The sequence below is a fragment of the Natrix helvetica genome, assembly GCF_964273705.1.
Source record: "Natrix helvetica genome assembly, chromosome: Z".
Classification (NCBI taxonomy): domain Eukaryota; kingdom Metazoa; phylum Chordata; class Lepidosauria; order Squamata; family Natricidae; genus Natrix; species Natrix helvetica.
This window is the reverse complement of record NC_138554.1, coordinates 139578125-139600410: the sequence shown is the minus strand read 5'-3', so window position 1 is coordinate 139600410 and position 22286 is coordinate 139578125. Positions and strand designations below refer to the sequence as shown.

Sequence of the window (22286 nt, the reverse complement as noted above, 5' to 3'; positions counted from 1 at the left end):
CCTCCTTCTGACCCAGGCAATATACAGATCCTCCATTGAAGGCAGGCTGGCGGCCACTGTTTTTTTCCTGCTGTCCTAACTATCGGTCGGAGTCTGTGTCTGTCCTGTTTGGTTGCTGGGCCAAACCCGACAGATGACAGATTCAATAATACTAACTGGGGAATTCTGGGAATTGAAGTCCACACTTCTTCAAGGGTGTCCAGCTTTGTCCTTAGGCTATTGGGGGTCTCGGGGGACCAGTGAGATATGGAGTGGCTTCGTTGTTGATCAAATCTCCTGTGAGGTTTTTTTTTAAAAAATTGACCATGTTCTACTTATTGAAAAAAAGCTCATTATAGCACGCTCAGCGGTGGGACATCGTAGCATGAAACGGACAGCTTGTTCATGTAATGGATAATTTGACTTAAACTTCAGGGAGTATCTCCCCCCCCCCCCCATCGTGCATATATTTTTGTTGTTTCCTTTTAACAATTTATTTACGGCTCTGGATGGAGTTTTATAATCTAGGTTTAAAGCCATCTGGGTGATTTTTCTATGGAAAACTAGACAGGCAGGCAGCCAGGTGTGTGTGTGTGAGAGAGAGAGAGAGAAAATATGTGATGGATGGATGATGAATGAAGAGATAGATTAACAATGGATGGATTCATTATTGATAAGGGATACAGAGATAAATTAGAGGGAGAGCGATGGATGACAGGAATACAAGGGGAAGGGAAGAGAGAAATATGGATGAGTGGAGAGAGGGCAGTAGAAATTGAGAGAGGGAGAAAAAATAAGGATGGATGGATGGAGAGAGAGATGGAGAGATGAATGAGATGATGGACAGACAGGAAGGCAGATGCATGGGTAGAAAGAGATGGATGGATGGATGGATGGATCAGAAAGGGAGACAGAGCGAAAAGAAAATTGATAAGACGAGAGTTAGGTAGACAGAAACATAATTAAATAAGCAAGTCTGTTACAGTTTTCATGCAGTGTGAAGTATTGAGAATTCTGTATGAAGGCAATTAGTTGGAAGCTTAAATTATTTTAATAGATATAGAGATTCCCGCTAACATTCTGGAAAGTAACATTATTAATGTCTAATAAATCATCACTATAGTGAAAACTATTATCTTCCAGCATCTCTCCAGACTCTTAAAATTGCCCTGGGTAGACATCAAATACTTTTCACATGAAAGTTATGGAAAATACTTTGGCAAAACATTAAGGGGTAATGAATAGTGATTTTAATTCACGCAGTTCGGAGCTACAGCAGGTGACCGGGAGCAAAAGTGGAAACAGGCTTTTAAAAGGGATTTTATTGAAACCCTTGGTTTTTTTTTAATTTTATCCAATTTATTCTGTTTTTGAACAGCCAAGCAGGAAGGAAGGAAGGAAGGAAGGAAGGAAGGAAGGAAGGAAGGAAGGAAGGAAGGAAGGAAGGAAGGAAGGAAGAAGAGGAGGGAGGGAGGGAAGGAAGATGGGAGGAAGGAAGGAAGGAAAGAAGGGAAGAAGGGAAGAAGGAAAAAAGGAATATAGAGGAAGGAAGGAAAGAGGAAGAGGGAGGAAGGGAGGGAGGAAAAAAGAGGAATTTAATGGAAGGAAGGAAAGAGAAAGGCAAAGAAAGAAAGGAAGGAAGGAAAAAGGAATATAATGGAAGGAAGGAAAGAGAAAGAGGAAGGAAAGAAGAGAGGAAGAAAAAAGAAAGGAATGTAATGGAAGGATGGAAGGAAGGCAAAAAAGGAAGGGGGAAGGAGGAAGGAAAATGCGAGGGAGGGAAGGAAGGAAGGAAAGAAGGAATAGCATATTTCCTACACACAAACAGACACTAAGAAAAGGCTCCCAACCACTTTATAAAGCAGGTAGCCAGAAATTGTTGTGCAGTTGGGATCTCATGCGCTGCTTTCTCTCCTCTCCCCCCACAGGTGGATCCTGATGACGTCGTAACGAAGGAGGAGCAGATGATGTACCTGTTGGAAGCCAAAGTCCAGTGTGAAAGAAATGTGCAAGAGAAGGGACCCCAAGTGCCAGGTGAGTTTGCATCTGGTTGCACCTTCCTGTCAAGGGCAACTTTTAAAGCCTTGAAAAAAAATCATTAAAAAATGAATGAATCTCTGATTTGGACGATTGGCTGGAATAGATTGTAGCAGAGATGCCCAACTTTGGCCAATGGAAGACTAGAAGACTTCAACTCCCAGAATCCTCAGCCATGGCTATGCTGCCTGTGGAACTATGGGAGTTGAAGTCTGTAGACCCCCCCCCCTCACACACACACCAAAATGCCAACCTTGGAAAGTCCTGTAGGATAAAAAGGAGAAGGAAGGACTGCGGTTTTCTTGCAGACGTTTCATGACCCCACTAGGGAACATCATCAGTGTTAGAAGGGAGGGGGAGTTGAGGAGAGAATGAGGAGGAGGGCGATGACAACTGTGGGGTATTTGGGGGTCTCTGAGCTTAGTGGTTTCATGACCCAAGTAGGTAAAATAATTAGTGCAATATTTCCCTTCCTTCTTTCCTTCCTACCCTCCCTCTATCCCTCCCTCCTTCCTTCCTCCCTTTCCTTTCTCCTTCCTTCTTTGTTTCTCTCTCTCTCTCTTTCTTCCTTTCTTAATTTCTCTCCTTCCTTTTTTGTCTTTCGTTTTTTCTTTCTTTTTCATTTCTTTCCTTCCTTTCCTCACTCCCTCCTTCCTCCCATCTTCCTTCTTTCTTTTCTCCCTCCTTCCTCCTCTGTTTTTTCTCTCTCTCTTTCTCTCCTTCCTTTTTGTCTTATCTTTGTTTCTTTTTTCCCTTCCTTTCTCCCTTCTTTCCACCTTCCTTCCTCTCTTCTTCCTACCTCCCTTTCTTCCTTCTTTTCTTTCTCCCTCCCTCTCTTTCTTTCTTTCTCTCCTTCCTTTCTGTCTTGTCTTTCTTTCTTTTTCATTTCCTTCCTTCCTTCCCTCCTTTTCTTTCTCCTCCTTCCTTCCTCCTCTTTCTCTCTCTCTTTGTTTCTCTCCTTCCTTTCTGTCTTGTCTTTCTTTCTTTCTTTTTCATTTCCTTCCTTCCTCTGTTCTCCCTCCCTCCCTCCTTCCTTCCTTCCTCCCTTCCTCCATGCAAAATGTATCCCCCCCCCCCCTCAGACTGGCACCTTGAAGGCCACGGCTTCTGAATTAATCCTCCCTCTCCTTCGTTCTTGAGCCTCTGAATGGCTCAGTCATTGTTTCAGTCTTCTGTCCTCTCATTTCTATACATCCATTCCTGCCACCTAGCAGAATAGAGGCAGTCCTCGACTTACAACCAACCATTTAGTGACGATTCGAAGTTACAACAGCACGGAAAAAGCAACGTGCCTGTTTTTCCCACTTATGACAGTTGTGGCTATGGGATCAAAATCCAGACAGCTGACTCGTATTTATGACGGTGTTGCAGTGCTTCAGGGGGTGGGTGTGTCACCCGATCCCTTCTTGTGACCTTTTGATGACAAAGTCGATAGAGGAAGCCGGATTCACTTATGAACAGCGGGTGATTCGCTTAACAACATTGGCAAAAAAAAGTCAGTCGTTAAGTGACCTGCGTCCCATTTTACAAACTTTGTTGTTAAGAGAATCACTGCAGTCAGTCACGCGGTCGTTAAGCGAATCTGGCTTCCCCATTGACTTTGCTCCTCAGAAGGGTCGCCCGAGGGTTAGGATCACATGACACACACCGTCATAAGTACGAGTCAGCTGCCAAGCACCCGAATTTTGATCACGTGACCGCAGGGATGCTGAAACGGAAAAGCAAAGGCCGTAAGTCCCTTTGTTTGGTGGCGTCGTAACTTCAAGCGGTCACTAAATGAACTGTTGTAAGTCAAGACTAGCTGGAACGAGGCAGCGGCCGGAGGAACCTTGTCCACCCCATCAGTTGGGGGGTCCCTCACAGTGTGTGACTCCGTGCTAGCCAAGCGTTCCTCCATCTCGGCCCCCTCCCCCAAGCCAAGAGGCTGCTAGAAGTTTTGTTTTCTTTTCTATTTTGGGAGCTCCTTAATTGGTGCCAGATGAGTTGAGTTGACAAAGAGCGAGAGGCAGAGCTGGATTAGTGAGTGTGCTGAGCATGCGAGCGGGAAGGGGGATGCGTGTGCGAGACACCCTCGGCCCGGCTGGATTCTGCAGCTGTTCTTGCTTCGAACAATAGGACGCATTTTAGGCAAGAATTTCCCCCTTTCACGCCCTCTTGGAAGTTTGGGGTTTCTCTCTTGCTAGCCAAACATCCCTGGAAAAACAAACACGCTTAGTTCAAACCACGTGAAATTCTGCTTTTCCCACGCTCTGATTCCCACCCCCCTCGCCCCCTGTCTAAAGGAAGACCCTGGGGGTTTCTCCTTAAATCAATGTATTGGTCTGCAAGATTCATATGCAAGGGTTTTTTTCTCCAGCTATATTTAATGTGATGTGATGTGATATAATAATACAATATAACATAATGCAATGCAATGCAATATAATACAATGCAGAGTAATATAGTATAGTAGTATAGTATAGCATAGTATAGCATGGTATAATATAGTATAATAATGGGACACGGTGGCTCAGTGGCTAAGATCCTGAGCTTGTTGATCGAACAGTTCGGTGGTTTGAATCCCGAGCGCCGCATAACGGATTGAGCTCCCGTGACTTGTCCCAGCTTCTGCCAACCTAGCAGTTCGAAAGCACGTGAAAAAATGCAAGTAGAAAAATAGGAACCACCTTTGGTGGGAAGGAAACAGTGTTCCGTGCGCCTTCAGCGTTGAGTCATGCCGGCCACATGACCACGGAGACGTCTTCGGACAGCGCCGGCTCTTCGGCTTTGAACACTGCCCCCTAGAGTCGGGAACGACAAGCACATATGTGTCTTTACCTAATATAATAATATAATACATAAACAACACAGTACAAGATAACATAACACAACCCAATTCAATACAGTACAGCGCAATGCAATACAACACAATATAATAAAATACAATACAGTACATTACCGTACAATATAATGCAACACAATATAAGATAGGATAGGATAGGACACTGCAACATAGTACAACACAACAGTACAACACAACACAGTACAGTACAAGACAGTACACTACAACACAAGACAATACAATGCAGTGCAACACACCCTAATAAGGTACAGTACAATTACAATACATTTGCAATACAATGCAATTACAATACAATAGAATACAATATATAGATACAGAATATAATAATGATTAAAAAACGACCTGCAAGTTGACTGACATCCAGCGACATTGTCCTCTTGCATTTTGAAGCACAGAATTCTGCGTCATTCCCACGATCACGATCACAAAATTTGGATGCTTGGCAACTGGCAGGGATTCATGCTAATTGCAGCGATGTAATCTTCGTTTATCACCCTTCCCAGCAAGATTCACTTAACAACTGAAATGATTCCCTTAACAACCGTGGTAGAAAAGATCATAGAATCAGTCACAATTCACTTAACAACCGGCTCGCTTAGTGATGGAAATTCTGCTCTCCATTGTGGTTGTAAGTCGAGGACTCCTTGTAAAAGGAAAAGGTCTCCTTGAAATCTTCCTTGATGCTCCCCGTGTTCCGATTGGGCGGTCAGGGAAGGACTGAGGTTTCCGATTGGCTGCTGGTCTTCTCTGTGTTTTGATTCTAGCTGGAGTAAAGTTAGAGAAAGTTTTCGCCCAAGGAAAGGTTTTTCGGAGCAAATCTGGCCGAGGAATGGGCCCAGTCACGCCTGCTTGGTCTGGAATTAATTAGCATGAGCTAACGAGATGCTGGGAATGAAGTCAGAATTAATTAGGAGGAAATAAAGACACTGCACAAGAATGCGACAGAAGTGGTTTCAAGGGGAAGGGGAGGGCTGTAGGGTTTTGTGTGTGTTTTTTTAAATGCTACTCCTACAACTGGTCCTAATTCAAACAAAGGGAGCTTTAGGGATCTGTGTCATTTTTTTTGCAGCCAAACAAGCTCATTTGGGTGAGGGTCTCTCATGCTTGAGCAGGGGGTTGGACTAGATGACCTCCAAGGTACCTTCCCAACCCTGTGGTTCTAAGTTAGAGATCCTTGGGTGGCCAGAGTAGATTATAGTAGCAGTGTTGCCCAACCTTGGCTCAATGAAGAAGAGTGGACTGCAATTCCCAGAATCCTCAGCCGTGGCTATGCTGGCTGTGGAATTCTGGGAGTTGGAGTCTGCAGACCAAAATATTGCCAGAGTTGAAAAATGCTGGATTATAGAGGAGGAGGAGGAGGAGGGGGGGGAGGGGGAGGGAAGAAGAAGAAGAAGAAGAAGAAGAAGAAGAAGAAGAAGAAGAAGAAGAAGAAGAAGAAGAAGAAGAAGAAGAAGAAGAAGAAGAAGAAGAAGAAGAAGAAGAAGAAGAAGAAGAAGAAGGTGACTGTGGGGTCCTTGGTGTCCTCTGATCTTGGTGGCTTTTCTTGCAGACCTTTCACGACCCAGCTAGGTAACACCATCAGTGTGAAAGGAAGTACGGTTTGAGGAAAGAAGGAGGAGGAGATATGAGGAGGACTGTGGGGGTGCTGGGCGTTTACTATGGCAGCTCATTTATGGGGCGTCTGAAGATTGGGATCCTCATTGGTAATTGCAATGTTTATAATGGTTTTATTAGGCATAAATGTACTGCTATTGCAATTATTATTATTTTTTAATCTGCCTTTTCCCCACAACAATCACCCAGCAAGGTGGGATGGACTCAGACAGACTCGCCCTAGTCACTCAATTGGTTTTTAAGGCCTAAGATGGGACTAGAACTCACCGTCTCCTGGTGTTTGGCCCAAAGACACCCAGTTGCCTTTCATGCCTAAGGAGGGACTAGAACGCCATGTCTCCCAGTGATTGGCCCAAAATCAGCCAGCCTGTTTTTCATGGCTAAGATGGGACTAGAACTCACTGTCGCCTGGTGTTTGGCCCAAAGTCCAACAGTCCTTCAGATAATCTTTAAAAGCTCCTTTCTTTTTCTTCTTCAACCGGATTCAAATCCATCCTCAGCCGAGGAAATTCTCTGGGTGCCCTCTTTGGATTTCCCAGTAGAGACTGACATCCTGGGATCTCCTTGTGGTCCTCCATCCAAGTATTTATCCTGCTTGCTACAAGGGTGGAACGCTTCCTTTCCAGATCAAAGCTCCTATTTCAATCCTTGCCTTTCCATATGCAAATTCTGTGGTGCCCGATAAGATTTGGTACTGGTGGCCCTCGAGTTATGACCACAATTGAACCCAATGCTTCTATTGCTAAACGAGTCATTTGCTAAGTGAGTTTTGCCCTCAAAATATGGCCACAGTTGTTAGTAACCTGGTTGTTAAGTGAATTTGGCTTCCCCTTTGTCTTTTCTTGTGAGAAGGTCGCAAAAGGAGATCATACAGCTGTCATCCGTCATAAATATGAGTCAGTTGCCAAACATTTGAATTTTGATCATGGGGATGTTGAATGGTTGTTAAGTGTGAAAATGCTGGATTACGGAGGAGGAGAAGGACTGTGGGTCCCTTTGTGCTAAGGTCACTTTTTCCAGGGCCGTTGTAACTTTGAAAAGTCACTTGATGAAACGTTATAAGTCGAGGGATAACCGTACCATTTTATATAACGATCTCCTTTGACATAAAAAGCAGATCTGGATCCAGGAGAAAAAGAGATGCGAAATTTTAAAGCCTGGGCGAATGATGAATCTGTTACGTTTATTTTCTACCTTTTGGCAGCGTGAAAAAAAGAAAATTGCACAGAAATGGAGTTTAACGACAATTAAAACCCTGCATTTATTGTATGGATGCTAGCAGAGTCTTTAAAAAAAGAAAACGTGAGGAAACGGATTTTAAGGGCAGGACATGAATGAGACCTAAATTTTCTCTAAAGCAGGAGTCCTCGATTTATGACCGCAGTAGGGAGCAGAATTTCTGTTGCTAAGCAAGGCCGTTGTTCAGCAAGTTGCACCCAGTTTTATGACCTTCCTGTTGTTAAGCACGTCCCACCCGATTTTACGGTTATTAAGGAATCGCTGCAGTTATTAAGTGAATTGCATGACCATTAAGTGAGTCCAACTTCTCAGAAGGTCACAAATGAAGATCACGTAACCCCAAAACACCACAACTGTTGTAACTACTTGCTGGTTGCCAAGTGGCAAAATTTTGATCATATGAGGGAGAGGATGCTGCGACCGTCGTAAGTTTGAGGATTGGCCATAGGCCACATTTTTCAGTTGTTATGATGGTCACTAAATGGATGGTTGTAAGTCGAGGACTGCCTGTGAAGCACAAGATCCAGGTTGTCCTCAACTTAAGACCATTTGTTTAGTGACCGTTCTCATACAAGGAATCCATCTTGCCTTTCATCAGGGAACGTATGGATCATCCTCTAGTTACGACCATAATGGGGCCTGCCCATCACGGTCATAAATCATAAACCGGATTGGTCATGTGACCAATTTTACAACCTTTTTTTTGTGGTGGTCGTTAAGTAAACACAGTGGTCATTAAGGGAACTCATGGTTTGCTCTAGTTCAGCTGGTTTTGCTGAAAATCAGAAATAAATGTGGGATTTTGGTGAAACCGTTGTAAAACACGACCATGTGATTGAAAAATGGTCATGTTTTCATTTCCTTTCCAACTTCGAACAGTCACTAAATGAGTTGTTGTAAATCGAGGATTATTTGTACCTACAAATCAGTGGTGGGTTTCAAAAATTTTTAGAACCTCTTCTGTAGGTGTGGCCTGCTTTGTGGGAGTGGCTTGTTGGCCATGTGATTGGGTGGGCGTGGCCAATTTGTAAAATGTGGTGAAACTCACTTAACAACGCTCTTGCTTAGCAACCAAGATGTTGGCTCAGAAACTCTGGCATTTGAAGCAGGCAAGTCTTAAAGCTGTCAAGTTACAAGACCCTTCCACCCCTAACCTTTTAGAAAAAAAAAACCCCAGGGGTGTTCAAACTTGACAGCTTTAAGACTTGTGGACTTCAACTCCCAGAATTCCTCCTCTCGCTCTTCATCTTGACAATGTGCGGACTGGGGTGGGTGGGAGGGAGCTGGAACCGGTTATAAATGGTACTGTAGATTTCTGGAACCTCTTCTATAGAAGAGGTCAGAACTGGCAGGAACCCACCCTTCTACAAGTAGGTCTGTCTTGACTTCGAATGGCCGCTAAGTGTGAGGTTGTAGGTCGAAAACTACCAATAACAGCAACCGTCTGCCTCATTCTGGGGTTCCGAATCCTGCAGTTTGCAGGGGGCTGGATTAGATGATCTCTTAGGTCACGGGAGAGCCGATTCCCATCTGGAAAAGCATCCTGTCTCTTCCCAATTTTCTTTCCAGCCCTGAATCCACGAAGAGAAATGTGTAATTGTTTCAGAGTGCCTTTTAATCGGCCACACTCGGCATCTCCCATCTGGAACCGGTTGTGTTCTTCTCAATTTGTCAGTCTTCCTGCACTTAAATTTGTTCCAGTCCATTTCGGCATGTTTATGACAGCTTTTTTTTTTTTTTTAGAAAAAGGAAAATAATAATGTTTGCATAAGAATTCTGAAGGCAAAACAAGCAGAATGCGGGGGGGGGGGATACTTTGGGGTAGTTTTGCAAAATGATGCTTTAAACTAGTGTCAACGATTGCACTGAGAACGGGAAATGTTCAGGCTCAGATTTATTCTCTGTTGTACTTACTCCCTCCCTCCCTGCCTTCTCTACAGCCATTTCTATTTTCTTGCAGATGTTTCATGATCCAGCTAGGGAACCTCATCAGGACTAGAAGGGAGGAGGAGGGCAGGGTTTGAAGAGAGGAGGAGGAGGAGGAGGAGGAGGAGGAGGAGGAGGAGGAGGAGGAGGAGGAGGAATGAGCAGTCCTTGGTGCTCTCTGAACTCTGTGCTTTTCTTACAGACATTTCTTCACTCAACTAGGTAACATCATCAAGGCTAGACTCTAGAACCCCCCCCCTCTCTTCTAGCACTGATAAGGTTCCCTAGCTGGGTCAATGTTTGCACCTAGCTCAGAGACCACCGGGGACCCTAACATTTCTGTTCCTAAGTGTCTGCAACAATGCAGACATTTATGTTTCTATAACAAAGACCACAGTCTCGTCCTCAACATCTAAAATTAGACACACCCCCTCCCTTTTTTTTTCTTTAGGTTTAAGTACAAAATCCAGAAGTGGTTTCCAAAATGGAAACAAAACCAGATAAATTCTTTTCTTTAATTAGCGCAATCTGTTTTAGGATCTCTGCCAGCCCCATCACTTCACCGTCCATTCTTCCATTGTGGGGAAATGAGTGTGAGTTCCCATCTTTGCGCATGTAAGTTTCTCACCAGCTGGTCGTTGTAGCGTTGATTTCCCTGCTTAATTCCAGATGCCTCTTTCTCCCTTTTCCCTCCTCCTCCTTCACCCACCTAATAAATAATGCTTTTATTTGCTGGACCAAACTGCCCTGTCAAAATCGGATAGGTTCAATCGAAACACACGGGTGTGTATTTGCAAAACCTCATGGTGTGGAGCGTCTCCAAGACACACACACACACAATTCACGCTTTGACGTGGCTGGAAGAATTTTCCTGTCTCCAACGCTCAGAATCTCTTGAGCTGTTTTCCTGACTTCAAAAAAAGATGCAAGACCATCTTTGTTCCAGAAATTCTAGGTACAACCCATTCCGTAGAAGGAATATCTAGAACAGTGTTTCACATTCTTGGATACTTTAAGACCGGTGGATCTCAACTCCCAGAATCCCTAGTAAGCCATGGTGAGATGAAGGTCCAGCTTTAGTCCAGCTGGGCTGGAAATGGTGGACATTCTGGGCCTGAAGAGTTCTAAGCTGTAGAAGGAATATCTAGAACAGTGGCTCTCAATCTTGGCCACTTTAATAAGTGTGAACTTCAACATCCAGAAACCCACCATGATGAGATAATCAACTTTCGCTCCAGCTGGTCTGGAATTATGGACATTCTAGATCCAACACCGATACCAAGCCATAGAAGGAACATCTAGAACGTTTTTTTTTTCAACTTTAGCTACTTGAAGACGTGTGGCCTCAACTCTCCAAATCCCCCAGAGATGCAGGGCCAGCTTCTCTCCAGGTGGGCTGGAATGGTGGACATTGAGATGAGGGTTGGCTTAGGAATTGTGGGAGTTGAGGTCCAAAAGTCTTCAAGTGACTTTTTGAGAGGGTTGAGAGGCCCTCATCTAGAGCTCTTCTTCATTGTCCATCCCTCTTTGACTCAACAGAAAAGCTCCAACATGAAAAGGACCTTCTTTTCCTGAACTGTTATTATTATTATTATTATCCCAAATTTCTCCAGTTCCTCCTGGTTTCTCCTTGACTTCTCCTCAAGGATCTCCAACCGACATATTCGGCCAACTTGAAAGGGGCCCTTGGTTGATGTGTGCTGGGAGGAGAATTCCAGTCTGTGTCACCTGGAAATTTTGAGTCGAGATCTCAGATCCTGGAAGGAGGCCATGTCAAACCACGTTGCTCATCCCGGCCAAGAAAATGACAGAGACGTGTTTGTGAAGTCCTACTGGCCTTCACAAGGGAGTCTTTCCCTTAATCGTATTAGCTGGGTTTAATTTATTGACCTTTCTGGTTGAATCATATTTAGTTGGGGGACTGAGGTCCACCCATTTCTCAGGCCTGGCATCTCCTGGTGGTTGGAAGGAGAAGCTCTGATGCCTTCTCCAGATGTGATTTTTGGAGCAGCAAAAGACGGGCAATGCCATGCTGGCCCTGCCAGGGATTCCAGATGTTTCTGCTTTGAGGAACAACACATGGACGTCAATCTGGACGGCATAGGATGGCAGCTGGTTTACGCCTTCATTTTTTTGGCCTTTCCTTGCTGCCTGAGGTCCATCTCTCCATGTTGGCGACTTCTGCACTTGTAGGATTGGGAGAAACACCTCAGTTTTGCAGGCATAAGAACCTGTGAATCTGAGACTCCTTGGTCCTACCTTGATCTTTGGAGCAAAATCTTTGATTTAGGCAGGCAAATCCTGTCTGGGTTTGGTGGGATCTTTGTACGGGAAGATCTGACTTTGGAAGGCCCCTGTGTCCTGGCCCCAGGAGGCTCCTGAGGACAACTTCTCCAGGTCTTACAGATGTGGCAGAGCTCAAGGGGCAAGGCAGACTGTCCTATGTGGGTCTCTTATTGGTGGCCAAGGCTGTGGGTTCTTTCTTTCTTTCTTTCTTTCTTTCTTTCTTTCTTTCTTTCTTTCTTTCTTTCTTTCTTTCTTTCCTTGCTTACTTTTTCCTTTATTCTTTCTTTTACATGTTTTACTCTTCCTTCCTCTCTGTCGCCATTCCTTCCATTTATTCTCCCTCTTTCTCTCTTTTGCTTTCTTGCTTTTCTGCCCCTTCCTTCCTTCTGTCTCTCTCCTTCCTTTTTCTTTCTTTCTTATTTACTCATTTCTTTCCTTCCTTTTATTTTCCCTTGCCTTTCTCTCTCCCTTCCTCTTCCTCTCCCTCCTTCTCCCTTACTTGCCCTCCATCCTCTACCTCCCTCCCTCCCTCCTCTTCTCCATTATTCTTTTTCCTCTCCCCTCCCCTCCCCCCCCCACATCTTTCTCTGGTACTCTTGAGGTTTCTGCGTCCCATTTCTTTCCAAGCACGGCTCGTCCTTCCCGTAATAGATTCACCACAAGGGCATACCAAACCCAGCCTGCCTGTGGTTGCCATTGCCCCATTCAGAGTGCCAGTCTAACCTAGGGGTGATTTATATTCTATCCTGCTATGCAAACACCTTGGGAACTGGGTTGGCGTCTCTTTTGTTACCAAGATGCAGGTGGTAGCTGTGGGCTTCACGTGTGGAGCAGATGTTCGAGAGAGAGAGAGAGAGAGAGAGAGAGAGAGAGAGAGAGAGAGAGAGAGAGAGAGAGAGAGAGAGAGAGAGAGAGAGAAGGAAAAACAGGGGAAAAAGAAAGAAACAAAAAGGGAAGAAAGGGGGAAATAAGAAGGAGGGAGGGAGGGAAAGGCAGAAGAAAAGGGAAGGGGAAGGGAGGGAGGGAAGAAGGAGAAGGGAGGAGGGAAGAATGGAAGGAAGGAGGAGAGAGAGGGTGGGAGAGAAGAAAGAAATACAGAAGAAAAAGAAAGAAAGGTGAAGGAAGGAGGAAGGAAAAGAGAGAGGAGGGAGGGAAGGAAGGAGGAAGGGATGGGAGATAGGAAGGGAGGAATAATTGGGAAAGGGAGGAAGGAAGGACTCCCAGAATTTATGGCATAATTTCAGCTTTGATAAAGGCAGACAGACAAGCCACAGTCCTCTGTTCTAATGTGTCAAAGAGAGAAATACATCCCAGGAAGAAAAAGGAAGTATTGTTAAGTTACACAATTGTGTTGAATGTTTCTGTATATGTACAGTTGCACCTGATTTTGCCAGTGGCTTTGCCACAGTCGTTAAGTGAATCACATGCCTTTAAGCGAATCCAGCTTCCCCCATTGACTATGATTTTCGGAAGCTGCTAGGAAGTTTGCAAAAGGGGATCACGTGACACTCCCCCCCCCCCTGGAACATTGCGACCGTCATTAATACGAGCCAGTTGCCAATTGTCCCAATTTTGATCACGTGATCCTGGGGATGCTGCAACGGTCGTAAGTGTGAAAAAAACGGTCATAGGTCACTTCAAATGGCTGCAGAATGTGTGGTTGTATTTCAAGGATCCACCTGGATCTGCAGAAGAATGGCTTCCCACCTGACAAGCCCCTCTTCTGTGCGGTGACCTTGCGCCTGGCCTCCCATTGCTCTTCAGCCTCCTTGTTTGTGTCTTGCAGATGGGTTTTGTGCCCCCGAGTGGGACAGCATCATTTGCTGGCCGGAAGGGACCCCAGGAAAGGTGGTCTCCATACGCTGCCCAGAGTACATCCATGACTTCAACCACGAGGGTGAGTGTCTCTGTCTCTCTGTCTGTCTCCTTCCTTCTCTCCCTCTATCTCTCTATCTACACACACACACACACACACACACACACACACACACACTTATCAGAGGTGTTATTCAGCAGGTTCTGACCAGTTCTGGAGAACCGATAGCGGAAATTTTGAGTAGTTCAGAGAACCAGCAAATACCACCTCTGGCTGGCCTCGCCCCCCACCTATTCTCCAACTCTGGATTCCCAGCTGATTGGGAGGGAATTGGGGATTTTGCAGTATCCTTCCCCTGCCACGCCCACCACGCCATGCCCACAGAACCAGTAGTAAAAACTGTTGAATCCTACCACTGACACACACACACACACAAACACAGATAAATATATATTGAGATAGATAGATAGATAGATAGATAGATAGATAGATAGATAGATAGATAGATAGATAGATGATAGATAGATATCCATCTATCATCTATCTATCATCTATCTTATCTATGTCTTCTATCTTTATCTATCTATCTATCTTTTATCTATTCAATCATTTATCTCTTTCTCACCAACTCTCTCTTCCTATGTATCTCTTTTTATCAGTCCATCCACTCTCTCTAAAATAGTCAGTCATAAAAAACATATCTATCTATCCATCCATTTGCCCACTTATCAATTCACCCATTCTTTCATCTATGCTCTATCCCTTTCTCTCTCTGTATCTATCCATCTATTATCTATCTTATCTATTTTATCCATCCATATCTATCTATCTATCATATATCTATCTATCTATCATTTATCTATCATCTATCCTCTTAGCCAGGGGTGTCCAAACTTGGGAACTTTAAGACTTGTGGACTTCAACTCCCAGAATTCTGGGAGTTGAAGTCCACAAGTCTTAAAGTTCCCAAGTTTGGACACCCCTGCTCTTAGCTATCTATCATTCCATTTATCCATTTATCTATCATCTCTTCTCTGTCTCACTCCTTCTCTCTCTCTCTCCCTCCCTCCCTCCCTCCCTCCCTCCCTCCCTCTCTCTCTCTCTCTCTCTCTCTCTCTCTCTCACACACACATCCACTTCAGCAAAAGGTATTGGAAAAATAAACTTACAATCAGGGTGGGGGTGGGGGGTGGGATTAGCATTTGGCAGGTAAACAACGGAGAAGCTGCAACTCATATTGTTAACGTTTTCATGCTGATCCCAGCTGTCTCCCCTATCAATCCTTTGCAGAAAATGTCTCAAAAATCTTTCAGTGTGATGAAGGATAATTTGCTTTAAATTCAATTTAATTCAATCCCTGGATTTGGAAGCATAACAAAGGATCCTTGCTCTTTAAATTTCAAGTGGCAAGCTGTTCCGCAGGATGGCCACTGATGGCAGTGTTTCTCAGTCTCGGCCATCTTAAGATGAGTGGACTTTAATTCCCAGAACTCCCTAGCTGCCTGTGGGATTCTGTCCAGCCATGCCTCCAAAACCTCTTAAAACCAGCCGAGATAATTCCAAGGGAAATTCTAAATCTTCCAGAGAAGAAAGTGGAAAAACAGAAGCCTCCTTTGTCAGTCTCAGCCAAACCTTCCATAAATTGAGAATCGTGGTTTATTGACCCACTAGCTGAAACAGTTCAGGTTCTCTGACCATCCCAGCACACCTCCTGACCGACTGACCAGGAGTGAAATCCAAGCAGGTTCTGACAGGTTCTGGAGAACCTGTAGTGGAAATTTTGAGTAGTTCAGAGAACTGGCAAATGCCACCTCTGGCTGGCCCCAGAGTGTGGTGGGAATGGAGATTTTGCAGTATCCTTCCCCTGCCACGCCCACCAAACCACAACCACAGAACTGGTAGTAAATGTTTTTGAATTTCACCACTGCCACCTACAACCCCTGTTCCTGCCCGCTTGATGTGGGTACAACTGAGGCACAACCTTGGGGTACCAAGTGATCATCGAAGGCAATTTCTTCCCTGTTTCACGGCGTCTCTGCTCTTTTGCCAGGTTACGCCCATCGGCAGTGCGACTTGAATGGCAGCTGGGCGTTGGTGCCCAACCAGAATCTTACCTGGGCAAATTACACCGAGTGTCTCAAGGGTCTCGTCCTTGAAACGAAACAAAACGTGAGTTGCGGTCCGGATAACACAAATAGGCCTGAGTTTCATCTATAAATTCATCAATCCATCTTTATTTATTTACTCATAAAGTATTTATAATCTTTAGTTATTTTACTCATAAATTACTTGCTTACAACCTTTATTTATTTCTTAAATCATTTCTTTATCGTCTTTATCTGTTTATTCAATAATTATTTTACTTGTAACCTTTTGTTTCTTTATTCATAAAGTATTTATTCACAATCTTTATGCATTCGTTTGTAAATCGGCCTCCAGAAGTGATGGGTACTCTTTATCACTGGAGGTTTTCAGGAAGAGATTGGACAACTGTTCCTCTGAAACGGTACGGAACCTCCTGCTTGAGCAGTGGGTTGGACTAGAAGACCTCCAAGGTCCCTTCCAACTCTCTTATTCTGTTATGTGTTTACAATCTATATTAATAAGTTATTTTTATTTGATTCTCCCATCTTTATTATTTTCATAAATAACTCAAGAGAACAAGCACGCACGATGCTCCGTCTCCTTCCGTCTCTTATTTTCTCCACAACAACATCGCTGTGAAGTGGGCTAAGAGAGAAGGACTGGCCCAAAGTCACCCAGTCAGCTGTCATTCCCAAGGCAGCACTAGAACTCCCCGTCTCCTGGTGATTGGCCTAATGTCACCCAGTCAGCTGTCATTCCCAAGGCGGCACTAGAACTCCCCATCTCCTGGTGATTGGCCTAAAATCAGCCAGTCAGCTGTCATTCCCAAGACGGCACTAGAACTCCCCTTCTCCTGGTGATTGGCCTAAAATCACCCAGTCAGCTGTCATTCCCAAGACGGCACTAGAACTCCCCGTCTCCTGGTGATTGGCCTAATGTCACCCAGTCAGCTGTCATTCCCAAGGCGGGACTAGAACTCCCCATCTCCTGGTGATTGGCCTAAAGTCACCCAGTCAGCTATCATTCCTAAGGTGGGACTAGAACTCCCCTTCTCCTGGTGATTGGCCTAAAATCAGCCAGTCAGCTATCATTCCCAAGACAGCACTAGAACTCCCCTTCTCCTGGTGATTGGCCTAAAGTCACCCAGTCAGCTATCATTCCTAAGGCAGGACTAGAACTCCCCGTCTCCTGGTGATTGGCCTAAAATCAGCCAGTCAGCTGTCATTCCCAAGACGGCACTAGAACTCCCCGTCTCCTGGTGATTGGCCTAATGTCACCCAGTCAGCTGTCATTCCCAAGGCGGGACTAGAACTCCCCATCTCCTGGTGATTGGCCTAAAATCACCCAGTCAGCTGTCATTCCCAAGACGGCACTAGAACTCCCCGTCTCCTGGTGATTGGCCTAATGTCACCCAGTCAGCTGTCATTCCCAAGGCGGGACTAGAACTCCCCATCTCCTGGTGATTGGCCTAAAGTCACCCAGTCAGCTATCATTCCTAAGGTGGGACTAGAACTCCCCTTCTCCTGGTGATTGAACTAAAATCAGCCAGTCAGCTATCATTCCCAAGACAGCACTAGAACTCCCCTTCTCCTGGTGATTGGCCTAAAGTCACCCAGTCAGCTATCATTCCTAAGGCAGGACTAGAACTCCCCGTCTCCTGGTGATTGGCCTAAAATCAGCCAGTCAGCTGTCATTCCCAAGACGGCACTAGAACTCCCCGTCTCCTGGTGATTGGTCTAAAGTCACCCAGTCAGCTGTCATTCCCAAGACGGCACTAGAACTCCCCTTCTCCTGGTGATTGGCCTAATGTCACCCAGTCAGCTGTCATTCCCAAGGCGGGACTAGAACTCCCCGTCTCCTGGTGATTGGCCTAAAGTCACCCAGCCAGCTGTCATTCCCAAGACGGCACTAGAACTCCCCTTCTCCTGGTGATTGGTCTAAAGTCACCCAGTCAGCTGTCATTCCCAAGACGGCACTAGAACTCCCCTTCTCCTGGTGATTGGCCTAAAATCAGCCAGTCAGCTATCATTCCCAAGACAGCACTAGAACTCCCCTTCTCCTGGTGATTGGCCTAAAGTCACCCAGTCAGCTATCATTCCTAAGGCAGGACTAGAACTCCCCTTCTCCTGGTGATTGGCCTAAAATCAGCCAGTCAGCTATCATTCCCAAGACAGCACTAGAACTCCCCTTCTCCTGGTGATTGGCCTAAAGTCACCCAGTCAGCTATCATTCCTAAGGTGGGACTAGAACTCCCCGTCTCCTGGTGATTGGCCTAAAGTCACCCAGCCAGCTGTCATTCCCAAGACGGCACTAGAACTCCCCTTCTCCTGGTGATTGGTCTAAAGTCACCCAGTCAGCTGTCATTCCCAAGACGGCACTAGAACTCCCCTTCTCCTGGTGATTGGCCTAAAATCAGCCAGTCAGCTATCATTCCCAAGACAGCACTAGAACTCCCCTTCTCCTGGTGATTGGCCTAAAGTCACCCAGTCAGCTATCATTCCTAAGGCAGGACTAGAACTCCACGTCTCCTGGTGATTGACCTAAAATCAGCCAGTCAGTTATCATTCCCAAGACAGCACTAGAACTCCCCTTCTCCTGGTGATTGGCCTAAAGTCACCCAGTCAGCTATCATTCCTAAGGTGGGACTAGAACTCCCCTTCTCCTGGTGATTGGCCTAAAATCAGCCAGTCAGCTATCATTCCCAAGACAGCACTAGAACTCCCCTTCTCCTGGTGATTGCCCTAAAGTCACCCAGTCAGCTGTCATTCCCAAGGCGGCACTAGAACTCCCCATCTCCTGGTGATTGGCCTAAAGTCATCTAGTCAGCTATCATTCCTAAGATGGGACTAGAACTCCCCATCTCCTGGTGATTGGCCTAAAATCACCCAGTCAGCTGTCATTCCCAAGACGGCACTAGAACTCCCCGTCTCCTGGTGATTGGCCTAATGTCACCCAGTCAGCTGTCATTCCCAAGGCGGGACTAGAACTCCCCATCTCCTGGTGATTGGCCTAAAGTCACCCAGCCAGCTGTCATTCCCAAGATGGCACTAGAACTCCCCATCTCTTGGTGATTGGCCTAAAGTCACCCAGTCAGCTATCATTCCTAAGACGGGACTAGAACTCCCCGTCTCCTGGTGATTGGCCTAAAGTCACCCAGTCAGCTATCATTCCTAAGGTGGGACTAGAACTCCCCTTCTCCTGGTGATTGAACTAAAATCAGCCAGTCAGCTATCATTCCCAAGACAGCACTAGAACTCCCCTTCTCCTGGTGATTGGCCTAAAGTCACCCAGTCAGCTATCATTCCTAAGGCAGGACTAGAACTCCCCGTCTCCTGGTGATTGGCCTAAAATCAGCCAGTCAGCTGTCATTCCCAAGACGGCACTAGAACTCCCCGTCTCCTGGTGATTGGTCTAAAGTCACCCAGTCAGCTGTCATTCCCAAGACGGCACTAGAACTCCCCTTCTCCTGGTGATTGGCCTAATGTCACCCAGTCAGCTGTCATTCCCAAGGCGGGACTAGAACTCCCCGTCTCCTGGTGATTGGCCTAAAGTCACCCAGCCAGCTGTCATTCCCAAGACGACACTAGAACTCCCCTTCTCCTGGTGATTGGTCTAAAGTCACCCAGTCAACTGTCATTCCCAAGATGGCACTAGAACTCCCCTTCTCCTGGTGATTGGCCTAAAATCAGCCAGTCAGCTATCATTCCCAAGACAGCACTAGAACTCCCCTTCTCCTGGTGATTGGCCTAAAGTCACCCAGTCAGCTATCATTCCTAAGGCAGGACTAGAACTCCCCTTCTCCTGGTGATTGGCCTAAAATCAGCCAGTCAGCTATCATTCCCAAGACAGCACTAGAACTCCCCTTCTCCTGGTGATTGGCCTAAAGTCACCCAGTCAGCTATCATTCCTAAGGTGGGACTAGAACTCCCCGTCTCCTGGTGATTGGCCTAAAGTCACCCAGCCAGCTGTCATTCCCAAGACGGCACTAGAACTCCCCTTCTCCTGGTGATTGGTCTAAAGTCACCCAGTCAGCTATCATTCCCAAGACAGCACTAGAACTCCCCTTCTCCTGGTGATTGGCCTAAAGTCACCCAGTCAGCTATCATTCCTAAGGCAGGACTAGAACTCCACGTCTCCTGGTGATTGGCCTAAAATCAGCCAGTCAGTTATCATTCCCAAGACAGCACTAGAACTCCCCTTCTCCTGGTGATTGGCCTAAAGTCACCCAGTCAGCTATCATTCCTAAGGTGGGACTAGAACTCCCCTTCTCCTGGTGATTGGCCTAAAACCAGCCAGTCAGCTATCATTCCCAAGACAGCACTAGAACTCCCTTTCTCCTGGTGATTGGTCTAAAGTCACCCAGTCAGCTGTCATTCCCAAGGCGGCACTAGAACTCCCCATCTCCTGGTGATTGGCCTAAAGTCACCCAGTCAGCTATCATTCCTAAGACGGGACTAGAACTCCCCATCTCCTGGTGATTGGCCTAAAATCACCCAGTCAGCTGTCATTCCCAAGACGGCACTAGAACTCCCCGTCTCCTGGTGATTGGCCTAATGTCACCCAGTCAGCTGTCATTCCCAAGGCGGGACTAGAACTCCCCATCTCCTGGTGATTGGCCTAAAGTCACCCAGCCAGCTGTCATTCCCAAGATGGCACTAGAACTCCCCATCTCTTGGTGATTGGCCTAAAGTCACCCAGTCAGCTATCATTCCTAAGACGGGACTAGAACTCCCCGTCTCCTGGTGATTGGCCTAAAGTCACCCAGTCAGCTATCATTCCTAAGGTGGGACTAGAACTCCCCTTCTCCTGGTGATTGAACTAAAATCAGCCAGTCAGCTATCATTCCCAAGACAGCACTAGAACTCCCCTTCTCCTGGTGATTGGCCTAAAGTCACCCAGTCAGCTATCATTCCTAAGGCAGGACTAGAACTCCCCGTCTCCTGGTGATTGGCCTAAAATCAGCCAGTCAGCTGTCATTCCCAAGACGGCACTAGAACTCCCCGTCTCCTGGTGATTGGTCTAAAGTCACCCAGTCAGCTGTCATTCCCAAGACGGCACTAGAACTCCCCTTCTCCTGGTGATTGGCCTAATGTCACCCAGTCAGCTGTCATTCCCAAGGCGGGACTAGAACTCCCCGTCTCCTGGTGATTGGCCTAAAGTCACCCAGCCAGCTGTCATTCCCAAGACGACACTAGAACTCCCCTTCTCCTGGTGATTGGTCTAAAGTCACCCAGTCAGATGTCATTCCCAAGACCGCACTAGAACTCCCCTTCTCCTGGTGATTGGCCTAAAATCAGCCAGTCAGCTATCATTCCCAAGACAGCACTAGAACTCCCCTTCTCCTGGTGATTGGCCTAAAGTCACCCAGTCAGCTATCATTCCTAAGGCAGGACTAGAACTCCCCTTCTCCTGGTGATTGGCCTAAAATCAGCCAGTCAGCTATCATTCCCAAGACAGCACTAGAACTCCCCTTCTCCTGGTGATTGGCCTAAAGTCACCCAGTCAGCTATCATTCCTAAGGTGGGACTAGAACTCCCCGTCTCCTGGTGATTGGCCTAAAGTCACCCAGCCAGCTGTCATTCCCAAGACGGCACTAGAACTCTCCTTCTCCTGGTGATTGGTCTAAAGTCACCCAGTCAGCTGTCATTCCCAAGACGGCACTAGAACTCCCCTTCTCCTGGTGATTGGCCTAAAATCAGCCAGTCAGCTATCATTCCCAAGACAGCACTAGAACTCCCCTTCTCCTGGTGATTGGCCTAAAGTCACCCAGTCAGCTATCATTCCTAAGGCAGGACTAGAACTCCACGTCTCCTGGTGATTGGCCTAAAATCAGCCAGTCAGTTATCATTCCCAAGACAGCACTAGAACTCCCCTTCTCCTGGTGATTGGCCTAAAGTCACCCAGTCAGCTATCATTCCTAAGGTGGGACTAGAACTCCCCTTCTCCTGGTGATTGGCCTAAAATCAGCCAGTCAGCTATCATTCCCAAGACAGCACTAGAACTCCCCTTCTCCTGGTGATTGGCCTAAAGTCACCCAGTCAGCTGTCATTCCCAAGGCGGCACTAGAACTCCCCATCTCCTGGTGATTGGCCTAAAGTCACCCAGTCAGCTATCATTCCTAAGACGGGACTAGAACTCCCCATCTCCTGGTGATTGGCCTAAAATCACCCAGTCAGCTGTCATTCCCAAGACGGCACTAGAACTCCCCGTCTCCTGGTGATTGGCCTAATGTCACCCAGTCAGCTGTCATTCCCAAGGCGGGACTAGAACTCCCCATCTCCTGGTGATTGGCCTAAAGTCACCCAGCCAGCTGTCATTCCCAAGATGGCACTAGAACTCCCCATCTCTTGGTGATTGGCCTAAAGTCACCCAGTCAGCTATCATTCCTAAGACGGGACTAGAACTCCCCGTCTCCTGGTGATTGGCCTAAAGTCACCCAGTCAGCTATCATTCCTAAGGTGG

At 46.3% G+C, this 22286-nt stretch overlaps 1 protein-coding gene across 2 annotated transcripts in view; it reads left to right on the top strand.

Annotated features, from left to right (window-relative positions):
* Window positions 1-22286, top strand: part of PTH1R (parathyroid hormone 1 receptor) — a 98203-nt gene that overhangs the window by 44007 nt on the left and 31910 nt on the right. Inside the window, exons 2-4 of one of the 2 annotated variants that reach the window (XM_081971505.1) lie at window positions 1908-2013; window positions 13710-13820; window positions 15790-15908. In XM_081971505.1, the coding sequence (XP_081827631.1) occupies window positions 1908-2013; window positions 13710-13820; window positions 15790-15908 (336 nt within the window). Of the gene's footprint in view, window positions 1-1907; window positions 2014-10212; window positions 10253-13709; window positions 13821-15789; window positions 15909-22286 lie in introns of those variants that run through there. The other variant, XM_081971506.1, reaches the window with a different exon arrangement.